Source organism: Rattus norvegicus, chromosome 14 (genome assembly GCF_021556685.1).
Source record: "Rattus norvegicus strain SHRSP/BbbUtx chromosome 14, alternate assembly SHRSP_T2T, whole genome shotgun sequence".
NCBI classification, from domain to species: domain Eukaryota; kingdom Metazoa; phylum Chordata; class Mammalia; order Rodentia; family Muridae; genus Rattus; species Rattus norvegicus.
The window spans coordinates 73,582,443-73,606,552 of NC_141547.1; the positions used below are offsets into that span (position 1 = coordinate 73,582,443).

Sequence of the window (24,110 nt, forward strand, 5' to 3'; positions counted from 1 at the left end):
TTTGTTTACATCTGAAATGATATCCCATATTCTTAATAGAAAAGCAGGAACTGTTGCACCCATGGGAATGATTTGTACTACAACAGACGAATAGAAATTAAAAAAAAAAAAAAAACAAAAACAAAAACCAATCTGTCAGAAAAAAAAAGAAAAGAAAGTCTCATGTTGACTGTAGGTGTTACTGTGTGTTTATAAAGGCCTTGCCTTGCAGTTTATTGTTTTACCGTTTTTCATTGTGTTACTACCTATAGCATTTTAAAGTACATTTTTAATCTATGAAAATATGACAGACGCTTTAGATTGTGTCCTAGAAAGTGTACATACATAGACATCAATTCTCCCCTGTTGCAGGGAGTTGACTTTATGGGCTCCTGGAAGTAATTGTAGAAGCATCACGTCTGGGCCAGTGTAACCACTTCTAACAGAGGTTGCCTCTGTTCACTAGTCTTCCCAGCACCTATTTTAACATCACGCCGTGATTTCCTCTTCACTGAAAGTTGGGTTTTTTTTTTTTAAGTACTGTATTTTCATTGCTTCTATTAGTTATTGAAGAATTACAGAGAAACTCTTGAAAATAGCTATGATGTAATGTGAACCATAGTCTACAATTTTATTATTCCATTCCATTCCAATTCCTTTCTTAAACTCACTAATTTTATTTTATGTGTATGTGTATTTGTCTACATGCATTTATGTGTATCACGTATGTGCAGAAACCTGTGGAGACTGGGAGATGGTGTTGAATACTCTTGAACTGGAGTTACAAACGGTTGTGAGCTGTCATGTGGGTGCTAGGACCTGAACCCAGGTCTTTTAGAAGAGTAGTGGATGCTTTTAGTGGTTAAGCTCTCTGTCCAGCCCATCATTACAATTATGTAAATTAGTCATAAACTTGAAGATAAGTGGATTTATAGAACTCAGAGAGAGGGGAGCCAGTTCTCAGGTTTATTGAACCCTATTCATATAGCTTTGAGTCAAAAAGATCTCCCTGCATTTTCAAAAGATGGTGAGGCATTCAAATGTCTGCATAGTGGGTACAGTGTTTGAAGGACAACACATTAAGAACTGTCCGTGTAGCATGTTTTGCTTTAGCACCAGGGGTGTTCATGCCATACTTGGACTGTGTTCTCTGATGACTAAACATAAGGTTAAATTAAAGTGTAACCAGCCTCCACTGATGAAGTGAGTAGTAAAGAAAAGAGTTTCACCTCTCTTGTGAGATTCTTAGATTCTGATTGGAAGTTCATATTTGATTTACTCCCCTCTCAGGAATGCTGATGAAAGTTCTAAAAAGAAACCTCAGGCTGAGGAAGAATCCAAGGAAGCCCTCAAAACAAGTGAGGTATGTCTTAGTGAAACCCTTGTCAGAACCTTTTTGTTAGGTGTGGGTCATTCAGTATTCCTTTGCAACAAAACAGCATAATATGATCTTTTCAATATTATATCTTAAAACCATTCTGCTCAGTATCTTTAGCCTCCCATTCGGCCTAAATTCCTGTTGTAATGAGTTGATGCATATGATTTTGTTTTGTGTAGAGAGTAAGTTCTCTTCCTTTACTCTCTTCACTCTGTTTCTTATATACAGCAATAACAAAATTGTCAATAAGAAAAAAGAAAAAACAAAAATCACTCAGAGTAGGTTCTCTATTTTATCTCCTTGGTTTCCACATATATAGAGTTTTTTGGAAGGGAAGTATTCCAACAAAAAAAAATTTTTGAGACTTTTGCTCACTTTGTGTTACTTCATAATGTGCATAATTGTTTAACAATTGATTAATCTACTGAATGGATACATTCTCAATTACTTAAGCACTACCTTGTATTTGACACTAGGGTTGTGTCCAAAATGTGCAACTTTTAAATTGTGAAAATACATTCAGGGAATGCATTTTTCCCTGTGTTGGGTTATTTTCTTGGGGCAGATTTAGCTTTAATTGAATTTAAGTCTTTATTTGTATGAATATATTCATAATCCTGTAGCTAACTCACTGTTATGTTTCTGAGGTAGAAACACTAATAGCTTAGCAATTGTTAAAGCCAGTAAATTTCTTTATTCAGAAACTAGAGTCATATTTAGACATAGTCCTGATATGTTACTGTATATATTTAAATATTTAACTTTCCTTTTTGTGGAAATTATCTCATGAAGTCTCATACTTAATATATTAAGTGCCAAGACTGGGGTGGAGAGGAAAGTTCAGGTATTGTGCATGTTTCCCCAGTATGTCCCCAGAACTTATAAACATACATGTATGTATGTGCTTATGTCACATGTGTATGCTTACACTGTTATTCAGTTACTATATACATTTGGGATTTTGTAAATAAAATATTGCACAAATAGTTTAAATCCATCTGATTTCTATAAGTGATTTGGGTCTCTAAATTTTAAAATAATATAAGTCTATCCCAACATGCATATTTTTATACTGAAAAGAGCACTAGGCTGTACCTTAGTTAGCTTACATTTATTAAGGGCTGTTGGGTCATAGTGAGCTATAGTCATTTATAGTATTGAAGACTTTCTAAAGGTATGAACCAGTTAGATGAAATAATTGCTCTAAAACTGGGAAGAATGTGAGACGCAGAGTCTGACCACCTAGACACTTACATTTCACTGAATTTCAGCTTCTTGGTGCCTGATACTTACTATGGGCTACCTCATCCATGGAGCAGAAGTGCCTCCCATGTTTGAGAGCTCACATAGTAACTATACCCAAATGTTAAGTTTGTATCTAAAATGTATTTCCTAAGTACCCTTTGTTTTCCAACAGCACTGTGAAAAAGAAAAGGCCTCCTCCAAGGACCTGAAGCACACTCATGGAAAAGGTGAACCAAATAGACCTGCCAGGAGGCTTTCAGAGTCTCTGCATTCAGTAGACGACAACAAGACTGAATCAAAAGTAGAGAGAGAATATAAGCGACGGACATCCACACCTGTTGTATTAGAAGGAGCTCAGGAAGAAACAGATTCCAGAGATGGAAAAAAGCAACCCGATCGCTCAGAAATTAATATGGAAGAAACTCAGAAGCAGAAAAGCACCCTTAAAAATGAAAAGTATCAAAAGAAAGATGATCCTGAAACACACGGGAAAGGCCTACCTAAAAAAGAGGCAAAGTCTGCTAAGGAGAGACCTGAGAAAGAGAAAGCTCAATCAGAAGAAAAATCCTCATCAAAACACAAACACAAAAGTGACAGTGTCCATAAAGTGGGTGACGAGACTGAACCTCATTCTTCTGAGAAGAGTGAAGCAGAGGAAAGTGTTCGGAAGCAAAGTCAGCAAACCAAGCTTTCTTCAGATGATAAAACTGAGCGTAAGCGTAAACACAGGAATGAAAGGAAATTGTCGGTGTTGGGTAGAGATGGGAAGCCGGTGTCTGAATACACTATAAAAACAGATGAGCATGCACGTAAAGATAACAAAAAGGACAAGCACCTGTCATCTGAAAAAACCAAGGCAGAACACAAATCAAGAAGGTCAAGTGACTCTAAACTTCAGAAAGATGTTCTAAGCTCCAAGCAACACAGTGTAACCTTGCAGAAAAGAAGTGAGAGCTGTTCTGAAGACAAGTATGAGACAGACTCCACTAATGCTGACAGCAGCTCAAAGCCAGAAGAGCTTCTTCATAAGGAGAGGCGACGGACAAAGAGTTTGTTGGAAGAGAAGCTTGTGTTAAAGTCTAAATCAAAAAGTCAAGGCAAACAAATAAAAGTTGCTGAAACAGAATCACAGGAAGGTGTCACAAAACAGGTGACAACTCCAAAGCCTGATAAGGAGAAGAACACAGAGGACAACGACACAGAACGGCAGCGCAAGTCCAAACTTGAAGACAGAACTTGTGAAGAAGCTGTCGCTGAACCTGCATTAGAGAGTGCTGTGCCTTCAGCACATAGTTCACAAAAGGACTCTGGGCACAGAGCTAAGGTAGCATCAGTTAAGGAGAAGCATAAGACGGATAAAGACTCAACCTCCTCCAAACTTGAGCGGAGGGTCTCAGATGGTCACAGAAGCAGAAGCCTAAAGCACAGTAATAAAGACGTGAAAAGGAAAGAAGAAAATAAGCCAGACGACAAGAATGGTAAAGAGGTTGACAGCAGCCATGAAAAGGGCAGAGGGAATGGCCCAGTCACAGAAAAAAAACTAAGTAGAAGGCTGTGTGAAAACCGAAGAGGAAGCACGTCACAGGAAATGGCCAAGGAGGATAAGTTAGCAGCGAACTTGTCAGGCACTGCCAGTACTTCCTCTCTGCAGAGACCCAAAAAAAGCACAGAGACCGCATTGATCCCTGAACAAGAGCCAATGGAAATTGATTCTGAGGCAGCTGTTGAAAATGTGTCTGAACTTTCTAAAACCGAGGACATCAGTAGTAATAGTTCTCAGCAAGACACTGACTTTGAAAATGTTACAAAACATAAAGCCGCTGCTGGAGTTTTAAAGGATGAGTTAAGAACTTCTTTGGTCGATTCAAAACCAGCAGCAGCTGTGACCTGTAAATCAGGGCGTGGGCTAACAATAACGAGCAATTCTGAAAAGCATGCTGACCATAAAAGCACCTTGACCAAGAAAGTGCATAGCCAAAGTACTGCATCAAAAGCAACTCCTAGGGAGAGGGAGCCTGCTCAGCGAGGAGCCCAGGAAATAAGTGTAGACTCTGAAGGGAGTCGGAAAGTGCTTTCTAGGGCCCTATCAGAAAATGAGAAGGGACAGAAGAATTTGAAAGGCGTGTCCAAAACCACTGAAGAATGTGGCACTCACAGAAATGCTTCTCTTGAATTCTCTACAGACTCAGACCTCTTGTCATCCTTAGGCTCTGTGAGTGTTGTTCCTCAGAAAGAATCTCATGATTCAAGTACAATTACTGTAGTTGACAGAGAAGCCATTTCAGAAGGTGGCAAAGCCAGTACCTCCCTTGTAAATCATTCTGATATTCCTAACCAAAATTTGGCTGTTAAGAAGTCAGAAATCCTTAAGACAAATGGCAGCAAAGAAGGTAATGATGGCTTCACAGTAGATATACTAGCAAAAGCAAATGGCAGTGGCAAAAGGCACCTTTCTGAAGATAGCCAGGCCATGTTGCTATGCAGTAAAGAAGGCAAAGTAGGCATAGCTCTTGCTGGCAAGCCAAGTGGCGTGATTGGGGAAAATAAGAGCATTAGCAAACAAAGGAGCCTGATGGGCACAGCCAAGAAAGAGAGTGATCTGAATGTAGATCCTGATGTAAAGCAAGACAGTGCAGCAGGCGAGCATGTCGTAGACCTGACTACAAGAAAGGAGGCTGAAACAATCAGACGTAAGCATAATAAAGATCCAGATGAGAGTAAAAAAATACCAACGGATATTGAAAGGAAGACTGAAAACAGTGAAGTAGACACCAGTGCTAGGCGTGATTCTGCCCCTGTGCCACAGCAAAGGCATGGGAAAATGGAGAGGGGGGCAGCTGGATCTGGTAGACGAGACAAATCCTTTATTGCTACTAGTACTGAAGGGACGGACAAAGGCATCATGTTAAACACAATCAAGGCTGGAGATGCCACTACCACCTCATCAGAAACAGGAGGGAAGGGGGTGGCCTTACCTTGCACCAGTATTGAGGCAGATGAAGGATTCATTATGGGTGCATGCCCTAGAAACAATCCCCTCCAGGTTGGGGCAGAAGCCAGTGAATGTACTGTTTTTGCTGCAGCTGAAGAGGGAAAAGGTGTTGTCACAGAAGGATTTGCTGAAAGTGAGATTTTGCTTACAAGCTCCAAGGAAGGAGAAAGTGGAGAATGTACTGTGGCTGAGTCAGAAGACAGAGTAGCAGGTCCCTTGACTGCTCATACAGTTCAAGCTGAAACCAATGTGAACAGTATTACAACAGAGGAGAAAGATGATGCAGTAACCAGTGCAGGCTCTGAGGAAAAGTGTGGTGGTTCTTCATGTGCAGTCGAGGGGACCGCTACTTTTGTTGGTGAAGTTGAAAGTGATGGAGCCGTTACAAGTGCTGGAACAGAAATAAGAGCAGGATCTGTGAGCAGTGAAGATGTTGATGGGTCCCAAGAAAATAGGATACAAGTTGGTCCTAAAAAAGAAACAGAAGGCACTGTGACATGTACCGGAGCCAAAGGAAGAAATGATAACTTTGTGTTCTGCTTGGTAACGGGAGCAGGAACCCAGGAACAGCGTGTGGTTACAGGTGCAGATGTGGTCCAGGAAAATGATGATAAATCCCTAGAGGCAAGTGCTAACCAAGGAGATGGTTCTGGAACTGATGGTACAGAAGGTGAGAGTGCGGTCACCAGCACAGGCATTACTGAAGAGGATGGGGAAGCATCAGCAAATTGCACAGGCTCAGAAGACAGCACAGAAGGGTGTGCCATTAGCTCTGAGACAGAAGAAAATGCAGAGAGTGCCATGGACAGCACAGAAGCCAAAGACATGACTAATACACCTTTGGTGGCTACTGGTCCCTGTGATGATGAAGGCATTGTGACCAGCACAGGTGCAAAAGAAGAAGATGAGGAGGACGAAGGTGTTGTGACTAGTACTGGAAGAGGAAATGAAACTGGACATGCTTCAGCATGCACAGGGATAGAAGAAAGTGAAGGAATGTTGGTTTGTGAGAGTGGAGAGGGGGGTGGTCCGATTGGCCCTACTATGGACCACGTGGATGCTGAGGCTGGGGCAGCAGCTATGAATACAAATGATAGTAATGTTGATAGTATGAGTGGTGCTGAGAAGGAAATCAAAGACACTGACATCTGCTCCAGTGCCAAAGGGATTGTGGAAAGCAGTGTAACCAGTGCCTTTGCAGGAAACAGTGACAGGCCGCCAGTTCTAGAGAGTAGTGAGAATCCTATGGCTAGTGCAACTTCTCACCACAGTGATAGTCAGCTTACCAGGAAAGAAACAGTAGAAGATACAACTATTTCCACTGGCTTGGTGAGGGGCAGTGATGATGTTCTTCTGTCTGGTGCAGTTCCAGAATATGAAGTTGGCCACATGTCACCCAGGGAAAATGAAGAGTGTGATGGCCTTATGGCTTCTACAGCCAGTTGTGATGTTTCCAACAAGGACAGCTTAGCTGGGAGTAAAAGTCAGGGCAATGGCTTGGTGATTCCTACCAGCACAAATGATTGCACCCCTCCGATAAGTGCGGTTATAGATGTGAGAGGAGGGCATTCGTGTACTCTGAGCACTGAAGAAAATAGGAATGATGCTAGAGTACACATGGAAGGATTTGAGGCTCCTATGCCCAGCGCAATTTCAGATGAGAAGAGCCAGCTCACTGCTAGCAGAAGTGAAGAAAAGGACGAGTGTGCCATGATTTCCACGAGCATAGGGGAAGAATTTGAAGTTCCCATTTCTAGTGCTGTTACCATCACATGTGCTGAAAGGCAGCAGCCAGTTGCAGCAGTTGAGGAAAGTACTACAGGTCCAGCCTTGGTAAGCACTGAGGACTTTGAGATACCTATGCCCAGTGCTCCCACTGAAGCTGAAAGTCCTCTCGCTTCAACCAGCAAGGAAGAGAAGGATGAATGTGCTCTCATTTCAACCAGCATAGCAGAAGAGTGTGAAGCCTCTGCCTCTGGTGTAAGTAGAAATGCACCATCTGACGGGAATGCAGTCATCTCAACAAGTTCAGTGGAAGACTGTGAAGGCTCTGTGTCCAGTGCTGTCCCTCAGGAGTCCGTCTGTCCCTCAGTTGTACCAGTAGAGGAGACAGGTGACACTGCCATGATTTCTACAAGCACCTCTGAAGGACGTGAAGCAGTCATGGTTGGTACTATCCCTACAGATGAAGACCAGGCCAGCACTGTGAGAGGGGAAGATTTGAGTGATGCTGCCATTATTTCCACCAGCACAGCAGAGTGTGTGCTGACATGCACTAGCCTAAGCAGACATGAAGAGAGTCAGCAGGCCTCTACACACAACCCAAGAGGAAATGGTGGACGTTTAGTTACAAAGCAAAGTAAGTGTGAACTACCCATGCCCAGCCTCATGACTGAGAGTAATTGTAAGTGCCCTGGGCCATTCACGACGGGCAAAGGAGTAGGGCCTTTAATGGCAGTAAGCACCAGGGGGGAGCATGACAGACTGCCAGTCTGTGAACCCTCAGCAGGACAAAGCCAGCCAGGCACTGCTTTGTGCTTAGGAGAGGAAAAAAGTCATGGCATGGACTGCCCTGGTCAAGACCTCAATGCCAAAGAAAGGAATACATTGCTGAGCTGTGTTCAGAGGGAGAGCAAAAGTGTAGAGGCAGAGGCCGCAGGGGACAGTAGCACAGCCAGTGGTATAGTGAGAAAGGACTCAGAGAGGAATGCAAACTCACTGTCTGAGACAAACTGTCTGAGACGACCAGAACAGAAGTCTGCTGAGGACTCCTCTGGCAGTATTCACTGTCTGGCAGCAGTAAATACTGGTGCTAAAACTGATAACATGCTGCCCATCACAGATGCTGCATCGGAGTGTCCTTCTGACCAGCAGGAACCTGAGAACAACTTGAAAGCTACCACCAAATGTATTACAGGTCAAGAGTCAAAAATGCCTTCTTCCCACACAGCAGTCCTTCCATCTGTCTGCCGTGTAGCTCCATCTGCTCCAAAACGGGAGGGGGGCCTGCCTGCAAAAAGTGACCACAGTGGCACATGGACTAGTGAAGGGTCTGCTGAGAAAATGGGACATGTTGCTGGTGCAAGGCAGTCATACCACAGGGAAGGAAACCTTGATGTCACTATTCCTCCTGAGGATAATGGGTGTGGCATAGGTGAGAGTCCATTTATAATTGTTTATTCTAACAGGTGACTTGAGAGCAAATCCTGTGTCTTAAACATTAAAACTAGACCCATTGCTCCTGGGTCAGTAGAGAAGAGGCAGGAGGCTAAGGGCAGGCACTTAAACATGTTGGTTTCTGAGCTTCATCCGTCCATCTTCAGATTTAATTGTCTGTACTTAAGTTGGTTAGTTGAGGATTGAACCCAAACCTCTCACATACTGTACAGCTGAGCTACGTACATTTCTAGCTCCTATTTTTGTGAACTGAGTTGGCGATTCAAGTAAGATGCATTAATTTCCAGTTTAGAGCATTTGGAAGGGGCAGGGGAGACAGATGCTCCTTCTTCAAATGTCCTGTTCTTGTGGAAATCAGTACTGTCTTTCAGAGGTGTAGTGCAGTTATTACACTGTCTGGTTTCGGGTGGTGTGTACAGTTACTACTATACTAGGCTAGGGGTGCAGATAATCAATGGGGGGAAGACAGCTATGAATTCTGCCACAGTGATTCAAATACGACAAGAGTTTAGGGTGAAGTGAAGAACAGCATATTCTACAAACTCAGTTTCTGACTTAGAATTGAAGGAGCCAGTAGACTTTGATTCGTCTCCATTTTAGCTTTATAAACTATGGCATCCTTAACATTTAAAGAGGAACCAACTTTACTTCAGAAAGCTGCGGCTAATAATGTTAAACAGCATTAACAAATGCCCTAAGGAGTCTTCTCCATGGAAAAACACACCAATTGGTTGTCTAGCACTAAATAGCCCAGAAAATACACATAATACATACTGAGCAGGTCATGTTTAGGGGTGGGTGGGTGGGTGTGTGTGTGTGTACCCACAGGCAGGTCGCCACTAACTCCAGTTCCAGAGGATCTGACATCCTTGCAGAGATGTATATGCAGGCAGAACAATGTACATAGATATAAATAAATACTTTAAAGCAAAAAATTAGGAAGAAAAGTATTCTAAAGGTTGAAATGAATAACTTTTACCATTATTACACTTAGCCTAGAATGAATCGAATACTCCAATGATTTATGTGAATCAGTTATATTACATTCATTTATTACTCTGTCCCCTGAAGAGCAAATAGAGGCCTTTTAACAAGAAAAACCACAGGATCTTGAGGAAATGAAGGCTCTTGCTTTTCTTTATCAGCTTCTGTATAAGACAGGTGAGGGAAATAAGCCACAGCTACAAAGTGGTAAAATTGCTACCTGACAAGATCCCATTGTCTCTGCATCTGCTTGGCAGGTTTTAATTCTGTGTTCAGTTTCACTGTGTCAGAAAGCAAAGTGAGTCTACCGTACATCACCTTTTTGGTCAGGTATTTATAAATCTCAAGGTTCAGAATGTTGCTTATATATTTTTAGAGACATTTAATGGAACTGACTATAGAATGATACTAGGAAGAAAGATAAATCCACAAATAATATATTTTATCTCCTTTTCTGGGCAGCTTACCTTTTTATGCAAACACGAAGGAATTCCATTCCCCACAGATGAGCAAATGGCCACTGCCTTTTTCCAACCCCTTCCCCCCACAGTGTACTTCTTTTTGCTGCATTTTTGCTCACAGTGAAGTAAGTCAGCGGGCCCAGGTGGCTCTGACTACCAGATAACATGCCATTTCTTTTCTGTGTGAGATGTATTTTTGCATTCAATTTTTTTAAATTATGTTAATTCTTTGAGTTTCATTAGGCAATGAAGAGTTACCACCAAAGGGTATAGAAGGATCGGAACTGTCGGCCAACTTAACAACTGAGGTAAGACCAGACACGTGGTGTTTTCACTGTATGGGGTGAAAAGCTAAGAACTTAGGAATTTTAGTAAAAAATACTGTTGTCAATTCCATCTCCTCAAGACAGACATGGAGCCTCCTTCAGTTTCTCTGTCACCCATGTTTAATTTGCTGTCAACAAAACATGAGTCCATGACTTTCTGTTCCCATAGCTACCACCCACGCCTCAGTGATGTTTGTGGCTTCCCATTGGACCTGGACTTGTGCTATCACCCTTCCTATGGTTTATGTTACCATGCCCAGTGTCTTTAAACATAGAAATTGGGTCTTGTCATAGCTCTGCTTAACTTTTCCATGGTTTTATGGTTTGAATAAAATTGTTGTTAATTTCGACAGATCTGTACTATACACAATTTAGACTCTTGTTTCCTGTTTCTAGACTGATTCCTCAGTACTGCCAACAGTGTGAGGAGCTGGCAGTGAAAGGGGGTTACTAACAATGCAAAGGGAGCTTACCCCAAGAGAGCATTAAACAGGCAGCAAGGAGAGTTTGCAAAATGACATTGGTGCAGAATCCTAAAGTAGAGTTGAAGTGTATTGAAAGAAGAGAAAACCTAGGCAGAAAGGATGAAAGCTGTTGTGGTGCTCCAAGCTCCCACTGTAAAACTGCATTCTGGCTAAGGAGTGGCCTAATCAGGGAGGAGCACACGTGTTGTGCTAAGCTAGAGAGTTTCAACCTTCTGCAGTAAGAGAAGCATTGCTGGGTGGAATATGAGGTCAGACTGATTTTTCCTGTTTTGTTTTTAAATGTTGACATGTTCATTCTTCAGTTCATGGGAAACATTTTTAAATTCCTTCTGGATGCTGAGGGAGGAGGTCTTTAATTAGCCACAGTTGACAGCTAGGCTCATCTCGCTTATTTTTGTGGTGCTTTGGATTTTCATAGATATCTGTGAGTTCAGAGGAAGATACAAATCATGGAGTTGTAGCAGCACCCGAGAACCCGTGTGTTGGAAGGCCGAGTGGGGCAGGTAGGCTGCCTCTAGCAGTCATTCACACTGTCTGTTGTTCACACTGTCTGTCTCTGCATTGAATTTTATCTTTCATTGCAGCTTAAAGGTGGTTGATAGTTTAGAGAAAACACTGACAGACTATGAATTTGCCTCTTACTTTTTAAAATAGTTCAGAGAAAATACATTTTTCTATTTTTTTGTTGTTGTTGTTAAAGATTTATTTAAAATTTTGTTTATTTGAGTGGGCGGGTGGGTATGCACATGAGCATTTGCAGGTGACCTGTGAAGCCAGAGCTGTCAGATGTCCTGCATCTGGAGTTAGAAGCAGTTGTGAGTCACTTTGTGTGTGCACTGGGAGCTGAACTTTGATCTTCTGCAAGAGCAGCACACCCTCATAACTGCTGAACGCTCTCCCTTGAGCCCCGTATTCTTTCATTTTGTACATACCCCCTTTCCCCTCCTGTTTTACATAGGGTTATTGTTTAAATCTGACATCTCCAAATAGTCATGGTAGAAGGAAAACTGTCTAGGTGCTTCATTCCCTATGTGCTTCTTCATGCCCTTGCTGCCCTCCCAGGGCTCCTGCAGCCTGTTTGCAACAACCGGTCATGTGCCCTAAGCCCTCGCATGCTGGCTTCGGCCCTAGTAACAGTATGGAACCACTCTTAGCTTGCCTTACCTTTTTCAATCTACAGCATTCTCTATTGTCAACCATAAAACTTTAAAGAGAAGTCTCGGAATTAGAAAGGATTAGGGCAATAGCTTTCAAATGTTTTAGTTTCAAGACAGTTATGAAGAACTCCAGGGTCAAAATATTGTCAGTTTGACGAGTTTGAATGTAGAATGTCTCCACAGACTTACAAACTTGAGCATTTGGTCTCTAGATAGTAGTGCTGTTTGGAAAGGTTAGAGAGCCTGTAGGAGGCGGAGCCTCACTGGAGGAAAGGGTTTAGATAGCCTAGCTGTTGTTCATTCTCTGCTTCCTGACTGGAAGCAGTGTGCCCAGCCACTTTGTGTTCTGCCAGCGTGCCTTCCCTGCCACAGTGGACTGTGCACCTCTGGAATTGTAAGCCAGAGTAAAGTCTCTTCCTTCTGTCAGCACGCTTCACCACAAAAAGGAGAACATAACTAAGACATACATTAAGACTACTAAAATGTTATCTCCCTTATGAGTTCATGACTGTGGTAGGGAGTTTTCAATTGACCCTGCATCTGCCACGTTTGCAGTTAACTAAAAGGGTCCCAAACTCCAATAGCGGCTGAAAGTATAATTCAATTCAGTAGTAAGTATGGCACTTGCCTAGCATGTGGGAAGCTCTTGGTTTCAGTCACCAACACCACCGCCAACAAAAAAAATCTCCAGACAAAATTCACTATACATCTATGCCATACTTTGTTCTTATATTATGATTTTTAAAAAGAAAGGAAGAAAATAAAAGAATGAAAAGAGCATCCGAGGAGGTGGAAGCAGAAAGGAGGAACTCCTTCGGGCTCCACCTGTCTAAGAACCATTAGGATAAGGAAATAAGAATGAGAAAAAGTATAACAATAGAAAATTATTTTCTTCTCAGCCATACATTAAGAAGAAAAGGACTGCTCTGTCAGAGTATAGCTCAATGGTCAATTGTGCCATATCATATAGAAGGCCCTAAGTTCAATCTTCAGGCCTGTAGTGGGAGAAGTTACTAGAAACTTTTGAGGTTTTAACTCTTTCCTCTCTCCCTTGCTCCCTGTCCCCCTCACCCCCTTTCTCCAATGTTAAATATCATACAAGAAGTGGTACAGCCAACAACATGAAACCCTCCAAAGACTACCTGAAAGGAAATATGTAGCTCCCAGAGATGAGATGCCGCAGGGCATGATCAAGAAGCATCTGATGCAGACACAGCCAGTAAAACCTGAATCTCAGCTCTTCCACTCATCCTCCTATAGATCCGATTCCTCAAGCATAACCTTGAGAAAAATGCCTTTGTACATTTGTAACTTGTTCAGAAGCCTGAGGAGTGTATTAAACCAAATGCTCTATTTCTGGTATTGAATAGTGTTGCATACCAGAGTCGGGGTTCCTGCAGAAGATGCTAGGATGGCAGTCATAATATCTACTGTAGATAGCACTTCTAAATTATTTCTCCAACAAAACATTATACTAGGTGCTATGAGAAGCAACATATATGCCATGAGTAAGGTGCAGGAAAAGCAGATCATTCAGATTCAAAGAATGCTACATATAAATCCAAATTATGACTGCTACCTGGGATGTTGGCAGAAGGGGCATAACTGAGGACCTTTCTGGACAAACACATCTGAAATGACCTCAGGAGCCTTCTACACAGAAATTCACAGTCCTCAAGACTACACAAAGATGCCAAGTCACTCATTTCAGAGTTAAATAATCCAAAATATGAATCCATTGGTTAAATGAGTATGGGTCTTTAAATACTGTGTAATGTTCACTGTCAAGGAGATGTTTGTGCGTTCTCAGTCTTTGGTTCCCATATCTACTTTTAGACTGTTTTACTGTGTTTAGGTACAATTCAATAAGAGATCTATTTACATAGAAGGAGGCTGTTTAAAAGAAAAATGTATATTCTGTCATTGTTGAGGAGAAACAGTAGGCTTGTTACTTCAAGTTCCAAAGAATATAAACAGACCATTGCTGTGAGGGGAAAGGATCTAACCTTTCATCTGTTGGCATTATTTTTAAGTGAGCCAGTGTTAACTGCAGCTTAGCAGATAACATTTAAGATCTCCCACCTTTTCCTTAGCTACAGATCATTGAAATGGTTAAATCACTGCAGTGACTTAATGGGCTGCAGACATTATTGTAAAAATCCAAGCTGTTTTTCTGGTAATACGCAGAACACAGGTTGTAAAAAATGATTGGTCAGAGTTTTACGATTCACAAAAATAGAGGTCACTTGAGATTGTCTTGTTCAACTCCTCTGCTCTGGAAAGCTTTAAATGTGTTGTTCTACATTTCAAACAGTGTTGTTTCCTTCTGTCTCATGTTTTTGCACAGCTGAACTACAGGTGGAAGCTTTGTTGATGAGTGAGTCACTAAATGTAAGTAGTTGTAATAGCTTGGCTTTTGATGGTGGGTTTTTTCTCCCCCCATTTAAAGATGAGTAGAGAAAAAGTAACTAGTGTATGGGGAGTTGTGTACAGGAGGCGGTGTGGAACCATTCTCTCCACTCAAGTTCAGCAGCTTTTACTTGACCTTTTCCACAGTCACCTTCACGCCCTAACAAAGAACTCTGAGCTTTCGGTTTTTATTGTAATAGAATTGCAAATTCAATTGTAATATCTTAGATTTTAATGTTGATGTAGACAAAATAATTTGAGAGTTAGACTTCATGTTAGAAGACTTGTCTGAATAAACTGAACTGGGATTACTATAAACATTTTTCCCCAGGTATGGTTTTCATAATTGCTTTGAGTCCTTGAAAGTTTTGTTTCTGTGTTGCCTCAGTGTATCTATAGGGAACCTAACACCAGGAGTGAACATTTTTATGAAATGCTCACAGATCTACATTAGCCATGCTTTCCTGTCTCCTGGAAGAAATGGGAGAGCTCTCCTACTGCCAGGCACTGTAGGGTCAGGGTCCTTAGCTCAATTTATTGAACCACCCAGTTCTGTGCCTAGACATTCACAGAGTACGCTGAAAAGAAAGAGAAGTAGTGCACTTTTGCCCTCTAAGTTGAAACCCACTCCACCAGACCAAGTATGCCACCCCATTACTGCAAGTCCCCAGTGGAGTACAACCTCCAACGGTCATGAGGAATGTAAAATGTTGTAGGACAGAAGACTTTATAGTTTAAAGTATGGTTGCCAAATAGATAATTTTCTGACAAAAATATGTAAGAGTTTTATTGGGGTTTTTTTTTGGGGGGGGTTCTAACTTCTTGAAACAGAGTCTTGCTATATAAGCTGTTGCTTCATATGTAGACCATCTGACCTTAGCCTTACAGCAGTCCTTCTGCCTCAGCCTCCCCAGTGGTAGGATTGCAGGTGTGTGGGCTACACCAAGCTCGAGTTTTTATAAAGAGAACTTGTAAGAGTTCTTTGAGTGAAAGAGAACTCTCAAACATGAGCTTTTTTCTTAATTTGCTTTTTCCAAAATCATTTTAAAGACAAGGAGAATAAACACTGAATCATGATAACTTAATAGGTTAGAATTTTTTTCACAATGCAGGCTCTCTGTACCCTTCAGCTTCTGGGTCAAGTGAAGAGAACATGCCCCCTAGTCCTGACAGCATTGTTGCAAACAGCCAAGTGCACACATGCCTTTTACCTGCCTTTAAGTTTAAGTGAGACTATCCAGAAACCACCCTTTTATTGTGTATTTAGGTTGAAAATTCAGAATCAAGAATTAATGAAGAAATTCACTATGACTCTCGAAACAAAGAAGGTAAGTTAATGAATCCTACCATTGTAACTTTAGTGTTCATTATATTTACTATTTCTTGAGAGTCTTCATGTACTGTATTCCTCTTACTTCACAGATGTTCTTATGTAGTTTATGTAATTCAATCAAATGAACATTAACCATTGCATTTGGAGTTAGGGAAATAGCTGACCGAGATTGAGTACTTTGGCTATACAGCTAAGTGGTATTTGACCTTCCCTAACTACAGGGACTTTGCCAGCAGCAGCCTCACAGTGGGTTCAGTCCGATGTTGGCCCAAACTGCAGTCTCATGTGATTTGTATGGTAGAGATATGTTAGCTTCACAGGCTCAGTGAGATACGAGATCAGGCTGTCACATTCGTAGGAGTCAGCCCTTGATGCGCATCACCTCTGAAGGTCACGAGCTCCAAAAAAAGAATTCTGTTCTCATCCAGTATGTGAAGTTTCGTTGGTTTCTGCTAATTTAGTTGATAATGAAGTCAAGTTTGAAAAAGATTATATATCATATACTCAGTTCTAATATATGACATCATATTTTAGACAATAGCAAAACAGTGCCAATGATTGATAGACACGTGTGTGCCCATCACCTCATTCATCATACCTTCAAACTCAGCATATTCGTTTCACTCATTTGTTAAAATGTTACAAATGTAGTGAGTCCCCATGACAGGGCTACCTTATCACAGTCTCTTTCTCTTTCACCTCATCCAAAAGGAACCACTATTCTGTAACCTAGGCGTATGTAGCATATGTTGCCTTGTTTAGGTGAATGGTGACCACATTTTACAAACCATTTCTACAGTAGTTGCCTATTATGCAATATGTTCTGAGGTTCTGTCCTCTTTATTTTATAGTCCAGTTACTCCATTGTAATGCCAGTTAGTATTACATTGTATAATACGGCACAGTTATTCTCTCTTTGTTATGTGTGAATATTGCAACCTTTTTACAACTTTTTCGAATTATAGAGTACTATTTTGCATGTCCCTGTTCCTCAAAAACATGAGCAGTGTTCTGTGTCTCCAGATTTGCTTGGTTACAAGCACATCATCTGCATGCTGAATGCTAGCTTATCTTGGTTACGAGCATATCGTCTGCATGCTGAATGCTAGCTTATCTTCAGGTGGCATACTTGTCACTTCGCACTCGCATTGTGCCTGACCTCATTAGGCTGTGATGCTTGCTGATCTGATGGCTGTGGTGCAGTACGTCATGGGGATTCCCTGGACACCTAAGACTGTTTGGCTACAAAGCTGAAGGAAGAAGGTCTTGAACTCTGCTGTGTAAAATTGAGTTTTGTAGCACTGATCTTAATTCACATAACAGTGACAGACAGTGGGACTTCCCTATCAGCACTGTTCTAAGAATCCATCATAAATGATCTGAACTGTTGTTCACAGTGCCCAGCGCATAGCTGCTACTCAAAGGGATGAGTACACATTTTCCCTTAACTACGTGCACAAACATCTACGTGGTTTACTTCAAAGATTTAATATGGTTTTTTAAATATGGCTTTTGTCGTTGTATTTACCATTTCAGAAATAAGCTGTGGTAGAAAAGACAGCACGGAAGCTCTAAGCGGTTGCAGTGCTGAAGCAGATCCTGAAGAGGTATGTTCCCTAGTTCACTCATGTGTTCTGTGTAGGGTTTTCACCTACAGGAAGAAGGGTGGTAGAAAGGTTTTCTTGTTGGTTTGGGTTTTTGGTCGTATTTGCTCTCTCCCAGTTTTCTCCCTCCACCTGTACTTCTCTACCCATCCAACTCTGTTGTTCCTGCTGTTTTCTAAGCTCTTCAAGACCAATTTGTGCTGCTTAAATACTAATTAAATTAACTAGCTCTAATGACAGTCTAAGCCGAGGTACCAGTTTCAAGTACAGTTGTCCTTTGTGTTATTATTAATGTATCTACTTACTGTAAGTGATAGAAGCTATTGCTGTACGCCGTTACTTTAACTGACTGGATCCAGATCCTGCAGCCTATAACATGGTCATTGTTAATTCCAGGTTGAAGAGGAAGAAAGGCATATATCTAAAAGAAACAGAAAGCAGGATTACTCCTCCTCAGAAGAAGAACTAGGTATTCATATGTGCTTCTGTTTTAGATGTTGGAAAAGTTACATGCATACCTAATAATGTGGGGCAAGAAAATAATTCATGAAGATAGTAACTGTTTATTACTTCATAACATTTGAGGCTAATTGGAGGCATCAACAGGATCTTTTCAGCCTTGGATCCAGAAATGAAACTATTGCCTGCAGAAAACCCAACATGTGGACCCCTGCCAAATGCCTGATGGCAGTGTAAGCTGTGATTCTGTTATGGGCAGTGAGTGAGGCACTGTAGCCAAGGCACATGTGACAATGCCTCTGCCTCATCCTGTTGATATCATGGCCTAGAACAGCCACATGATAGAACTTCTACAAGAGTGGACATGTAGCATTGTGACTGGCTACTAGAGGCTGTTGAGCATTTGGATATGGTTAATGTGGATGAAAGACTGAGTTGTTTTAATATTTTTTTCAGTATATTAGATAGTATAGGCCATAGTAATAAATTTGAATACATAATGACACAGCACCATGAAGTTTTCTGTCTTAATGCTGAGCCTGATCCCACGGACCTGGAAATCCCAGCTTTTCAAGAGACTGAGCAGCAGGGCATAAGGTCCAGGCCTAGCTGGGCAACAGAGGAATACTGAAACACATGTTGCCAGTGGCTGCCATGACAGACATTGCCTGACACAAAGTAGAAATGTATTAAATACAAGTGAAGGAATATATGCAAAGAATACATATTTTCTCTTTTTTTTTAATTAGATACATGTAGTTAGTTTGTGGTAGTAAATTGAGTTCATATTTTATATTCAGATACAATGCATGGTACTTTTATTTATAGCTCCAGTTTATCTTCATAGTATGTAGTGAATAGAAGGTAAAGTTCTGAGAGGTTTACTTCATTTCCCCAAGCAAACCTGCTCCCACAACCCAGGTCTCCTGCTCAAGGCTGTGCCTCATGGATGAAACTTATTCAAGAAAGTGAAATTGCATTGTCTCTGGGACTGAAAGCACCCAGCCCTTCCCTAGACTCAGGGTCTCTTGTCAGCTTCTTGGTGGTTGTTTTGGTTTTTTTTTGTTTTTGAGGCAAGGTCTAGAAATATAGCTGAGACTTGTCACTGAACTCTCAATACTCATGCATCCATTCCTGAATTCTGGGTAAACTATCATAGGTTCTCAGGGTTAGGCTATCATGCCCTGATAACACTTGGAGGTTTGGTTTTGTTTTGTTTTGTTTTGTTTCATGCTTCCTTTCTCGGCAAGCCAACAAGTCTCTTAACATTTTTAAAATGTTTAGAATAACTTTTGGCTCTAGCATATCATATACCAAAAAAACAAAAAGTCTGCTCTCCTAAAATAGAACTGTATTTCAGTTTCAGTTACTTTTTGTTCTTTTGTGACTCTGTCCACACTGATTTACAGATGATAGCCCAGATGTCCTGGATTCCAGAATACAAACAGCACAGAGACAATGTTCTGAGACTGAGCCACATGACACAAAGGTAATCTTCTACTGACTGATTTTAAGTTTGGAGGTAGCCTAGTTACATCATTATAAATACTTATAATTTTTATTCTGCTACATTATGCTTCTGACAGTAATCAGCTTGTGATAAAAGATGAATATAGTGCTTTCTTATAACTTTGCTCGATGGTCTTACTTATTTCTCAAGGTTTTCAGATGTTTTCTTCTGAAAGTTTATCATGAAGTATGTGCACTAATGGTGATGCATATTATTTACACATGTTGATGTGCTGCCTCTGATTACTTTGCTTCAGAGAAGCAGCCTATGGCTACTTGCCTTCCCTCTGCTCCTGTTCCTGCTGGTCCCAGATGCGCACGTCCTGCTGTGTACTTTTGCGTGTTCCCTGAGCCATGGCTACTCTCTATCTCTCCTGACTGTGCTGTTTTCTCCACCGAGTTCTTGCAAACATAAAAGCTGACGAAAGCCGTTCTCCTTGCGTCCACAAGAACTGGTGAACTAAATAAAAAGAAAGGATTTTTAACAGCCAGAGAAGGAAAAGTAGCATAGTGCCATAAATTTCAGTGAGTTGTGCCTAGGAAAGAAATAGGCTTTTAACTCATTCCTCATTGCCCTGTTCATAACTAGGGTCATAAGACAATACTCTTACATGAAGAGAGAAGCAGTCTGAAGAAATTTTATTTCCCCTCAATTTCATGTAAGTTTTGAAATAATTAATTGATTTAAACCTAATAGCTCAGAGATAGAGCATTTGATTAGAATATATAGAACCCTGAGCACCATCTTCAGTTCTTTAACATAAAAAAGCATAGCCCATTTCACAGTAATAGTGATCTGTAGACTAGGTTGGGAGTGATTTTACCTTTCCTAAAACATTTCATGAAGTAAGGATGTATCACTTTTTATAAGCAATAAAGTCATTGTCAAATTGGTATGACAAAACTACAAAAGATAAAAATTAGATTTGGAAAAGCCCCAGACACTGGAAAAGTGGAAAACAGAGAATAAAAATGAGTTCACACTTGTCATGAGGAGCTGGTAGAATTCTTGTGGGACCTAGTGCTTGCTCTAAAACAATCATCCCCTAACTGGAAATACATTCTGTCCCAGACATGATGACTGGGCATCATCCTCAGACATCCATGAGCCTGAGCAAACACCAGCTAACTAACAAAGGCACGCATCTGTCCTCCCACCATCCAGCACATGAAAAGAGTCTAGGTCGGAAGTCAGTCTATATGTGAGCCTGAGTATTAATAGTGACAAAGTAAATAGCTTGTTCTACAGACAGCTCTTAGGTTCTCTCAGGTGGGCAGACCTTCCGTATTCTAAACCCATACCCTCCAAGACCAAAAGCATAAAAAGCAACTAGAATATTTAAAATCTGCATTTTAGTTCTATTTTTATTTAAAATTATTCTAAAATTCTCTGTGAATATTTAATATAATAACTAGTCCTGGTGTCTGCAATCATAGAGAGCCACATTGTCGTTCCATGTCTTGGTACTGGTCATATAGTGCTTTCAAAGTCCTTAGGGAAATCTGGGTGTTCCACAGGTGAGGGGACTTGGGAATGACCCCTGGCTTTCAGCATCATGCAATTAGGTTTTACAGATAATCAGTTAAGTGAACTTGCAAAGTTAAATTCAGTGACCTAACACAGTGGATATCTTAGGACTCCTACAAAGAGAACATACGTTGTATAATCACACACAAACGAAAACTGCCTGAGCTCACACTGCTATTACTAGGAGATAGCACAAGCTTCTTGTCATCTTCGTTACTAGACAGGAAGAATCTGCCTCAAAGTAGGCCATATAATATATTCCTAGTGTCTGTAGTCATACTACTATCTAGTAGAACACCAGAACTGGATTTCCTATTTCTTAGCAGTCATTGGCCAATCAAAAAATATTTTCAAAAATGCATTGGAAATATATACAAATATATATGTGTATATTAATATGTATTTTTCCATCTCTTTCCTACTCACCAGAAATAATTTTTTTTTTGCCCATCAAGTTTCTTTTTTACTGCCCATATATTTTTGGATGTGTGGCCTTCCACTGAGGCATAATAGACCTAGCAGGGACCACAATTTACAGAAAGCTGACTCTCCCTCACTGGCAGCTATCAGTTGCCAATAGTTCCTCACTAGGGTTAGGACTTCATACCTACTTTCCCTCTCCCTGCCGGGATTTGATCTGGCCTCAGCTTGCAGCATAGGGTGTGTGTAGTGTCACAGTCACGGTGAGTTTCTATGTGCGGCTTCCCTGCTCTGTCCAAAGGCAGTTTTACTTCTGGCTCACAGGGTTTCTGCTCCTGTGATGGTCTGAGCCTTGGGGAAGAGGAATGTAGTATAGACGGCCCATTTAGGGCTGAGCAGTCAACAGTGTGTTTTATTTTCTGTACTTTGGCCAGTGTGGGCCTCTGTGTTATTAATCTATCTACAGTGAATAGAAGCTACTCTACTGAGGGGAAGGGATACATTTATGGGTATAACAGGAAGTCATTAGGAGTCAGTTTAATACTGTGTCCATTTAGCAGAAATAGTAGGAAACTTGGAAAAAATAGGTTTGCTCTAGTCACATGTTCTTGGTCCAGCAAATAGTTCCAAGTATGATTTTCATTTTGCAGAGTGGAATTTTAATCAGAAAGTGGTTAGCCCTGTGGGCATGTTTTACTAGCCTAGTTATTACTGTAGCTTTCAGGGTTCACTTGATGCTTTGTGCTCAAAATTTTTTTTTCTTGACTACTTGTGAATAATTTAACTGCTAGAGATTACTACTCTAAATTAGTTCAACTAGGTCCCCACATGTTCCTTTTGACGTATTCCCTCTTATTCCTTCCTTCTATCTCTCTCTCCTCTACCACTCCATACGGAAATGCAATTATAGTACTTCTTCCTTTAGAGTTTCTCTTAAAACGACAAAGTACATTTTGTAGGAAGAAAATAAAACTAACCCTAACCTTGGTATCTAAATCTGCTTTTCTGCTTTCAGTTTTTGTTTATCTTCTTTTAGCAGATCCAGTAACTACAATGATGGTTATATTTTTTTGAAAACATTTATCAAACTATTCTCAGTGTCAAATAGGAAATTGTTATTGTGAGAAACCTAGGGAAGTGTGAATGGATGCAGAGTTAAATTTGAAAATGAAGCCTCTGTTCTTGTTCAACTTTTCTACAGGAAGAGAACTCTGGAGATCTGGAGGAATTCTCTACACTTAATTCAAAGGCAAACAGCAGCCCTGCCCTGGAAGACAGAGGTGAGTGTAAGCCCTCCATGGGAGTGCTGGAGCCCAGGCCTCACAGCCCATACCCTCCACCAAGCTTCACCTGCTGGAGCATCCCTTTGCCCATTTGCTTCCTCCCTAGAGCATAGAACTTTGTGCATACATTTGTAAAGTTGAGGGTTATTTTTAAGTTTCATCCTCTTCTCAAAGTGTGTTTTTAGTCAACTATAATTGGATTTATTGGTTTAATTATGGAAATATGCACATGAGAGTGTGTGTGTGTGTGTGTGTGTGTGTGTGTGTGTGTGTGTGTGTGTGTCTGGAATTGTGCTGATTCTCTGAAGCACGAGATGAAAACTTACCTGGTCACCAGCATAGCATTGAGCTCTGCCTTTTCCTCAGATGAATTTAGCAGCAGTGAGGGTACAGGGGAAAAGATTGAGCCAAACGAAGATGATGGCAGCGTCAAGTCACAGGAGGTAAGAGTTGGTTTCCTAGTTATTCTCTCAAAATAACTTCAAAATAGGACACTGTTTTATGGTTTATTAATGTCATTCTGATTAATTTTGTTTGCTTGGTCTTATTTCATCAAAGTATTTTTATAAAACCTATTTATGTCATCATTAGATAGGGTCAGTCCAACATTTTGTCAGGGGCACTGACAGGTTCCTGCCTTTGCAGCTTAGCACTGCAGGAGGAAATGGGAACAGCTTCAGCAGGGCCCAAGGAGACCTAGCTCCGCCCAGAAGGTTGCAGCTTCCCCATGCCAGCCATGTCTGCATCCAGCCCATTCAAGTTGACAGCTTCTGCATCAGAGAATGATAGTGGCCTGAAACAAACCTCTAAATCCCAAAGGAGCCATTGCTATTTTACCAACTTTTTAGTGGTTTCTTGTGAGAAATTCACTAGATTTTCTTTTTTGGGGGGAGATAACTTTTGACCACAAGTAGCTTAAACCAAATCCCAGACATAGTTCTTGCCTGGGACAGCACTCACTGAGGATTTGTTACTCGTGTGGGACTCTGGATTCATAGGCCTGTCAGTACTCACTAAGCAAGGGGACTACAGTAAGAAGAAATAAAACTCCATAACACTGCACCTAAGCTGGGGTTCATTCTTATTATTAAGGGAATGCTGAATTGATTCAAGGGAAGGTAAATTATTCTTTTATTGATGAGGATTTTTTTCCTCACTTCCCTCTTAGGATGATCAACCAATAATTATTAAAAGGAAAAGAGGAAGACCTCGCAAATACCCTGCAGAAACAGCCTTCAAATCAAGTAGGTGTGAGGCACATCTTCAAGTCATACACAAGAACTTTCTAAATTGACCTTCTAAGTAAATCTTTATTTTATTTTGTAGAAGAAGACTCCAAAACAGAGACTGACATTACCACTGTAAGTAATTGTAAAAGATG

At 40.9% G+C, this 24,110-nt stretch overlaps 1 protein-coding gene across 9 annotated transcripts in view; it reads left to right on the forward strand.

The window, feature by feature from the left end:
* The window catches only part of Bod1l1 (biorientation of chromosomes in cell division 1-like 1), a 54,668-nt gene that overhangs the window by 19,528 nt on the left and 11,030 nt on the right, over positions 1 to 24,110 (forward strand). For 2 of the 9 annotated variants that reach the window (XM_087584554.1, XM_087584556.1), the window contains exons 9-21: positions 1,270 to 1,342; positions 2,775 to 8,748; positions 10,451 to 10,524; positions 11,446 to 11,530; positions 14,532 to 14,575; positions 15,861 to 15,921; positions 17,463 to 17,533; positions 17,927 to 17,999; positions 19,399 to 19,478; positions 22,648 to 22,726; positions 23,096 to 23,172; positions 23,898 to 23,973; positions 24,056 to 24,090. In XM_087584554.1, coding sequence (XP_087440680.1) covers positions 1,270 to 1,342; positions 2,775 to 8,748; positions 10,451 to 10,524; positions 11,446 to 11,530; positions 14,532 to 14,575; positions 15,861 to 15,921; positions 17,463 to 17,533; positions 17,927 to 17,999; positions 19,399 to 19,478; positions 22,648 to 22,726; positions 23,096 to 23,172; positions 23,898 to 23,973; positions 24,056 to 24,090 — 6,802 coding nt within the window. The remainder of the gene's footprint in view (positions 1 to 1,269; positions 1,343 to 2,774; positions 8,749 to 10,450; positions 10,525 to 11,445; positions 11,531 to 14,531; positions 14,576 to 15,860; positions 15,922 to 17,462; positions 17,534 to 17,926; positions 18,000 to 19,398; positions 19,479 to 22,647; positions 22,727 to 23,095; positions 23,173 to 23,897; positions 23,974 to 24,055; positions 24,091 to 24,110) is intronic. The other 7 variants (XM_087584555.1, XM_087584557.1, XM_087584559.1 and 4 more) reach the window with 4 other exon arrangements.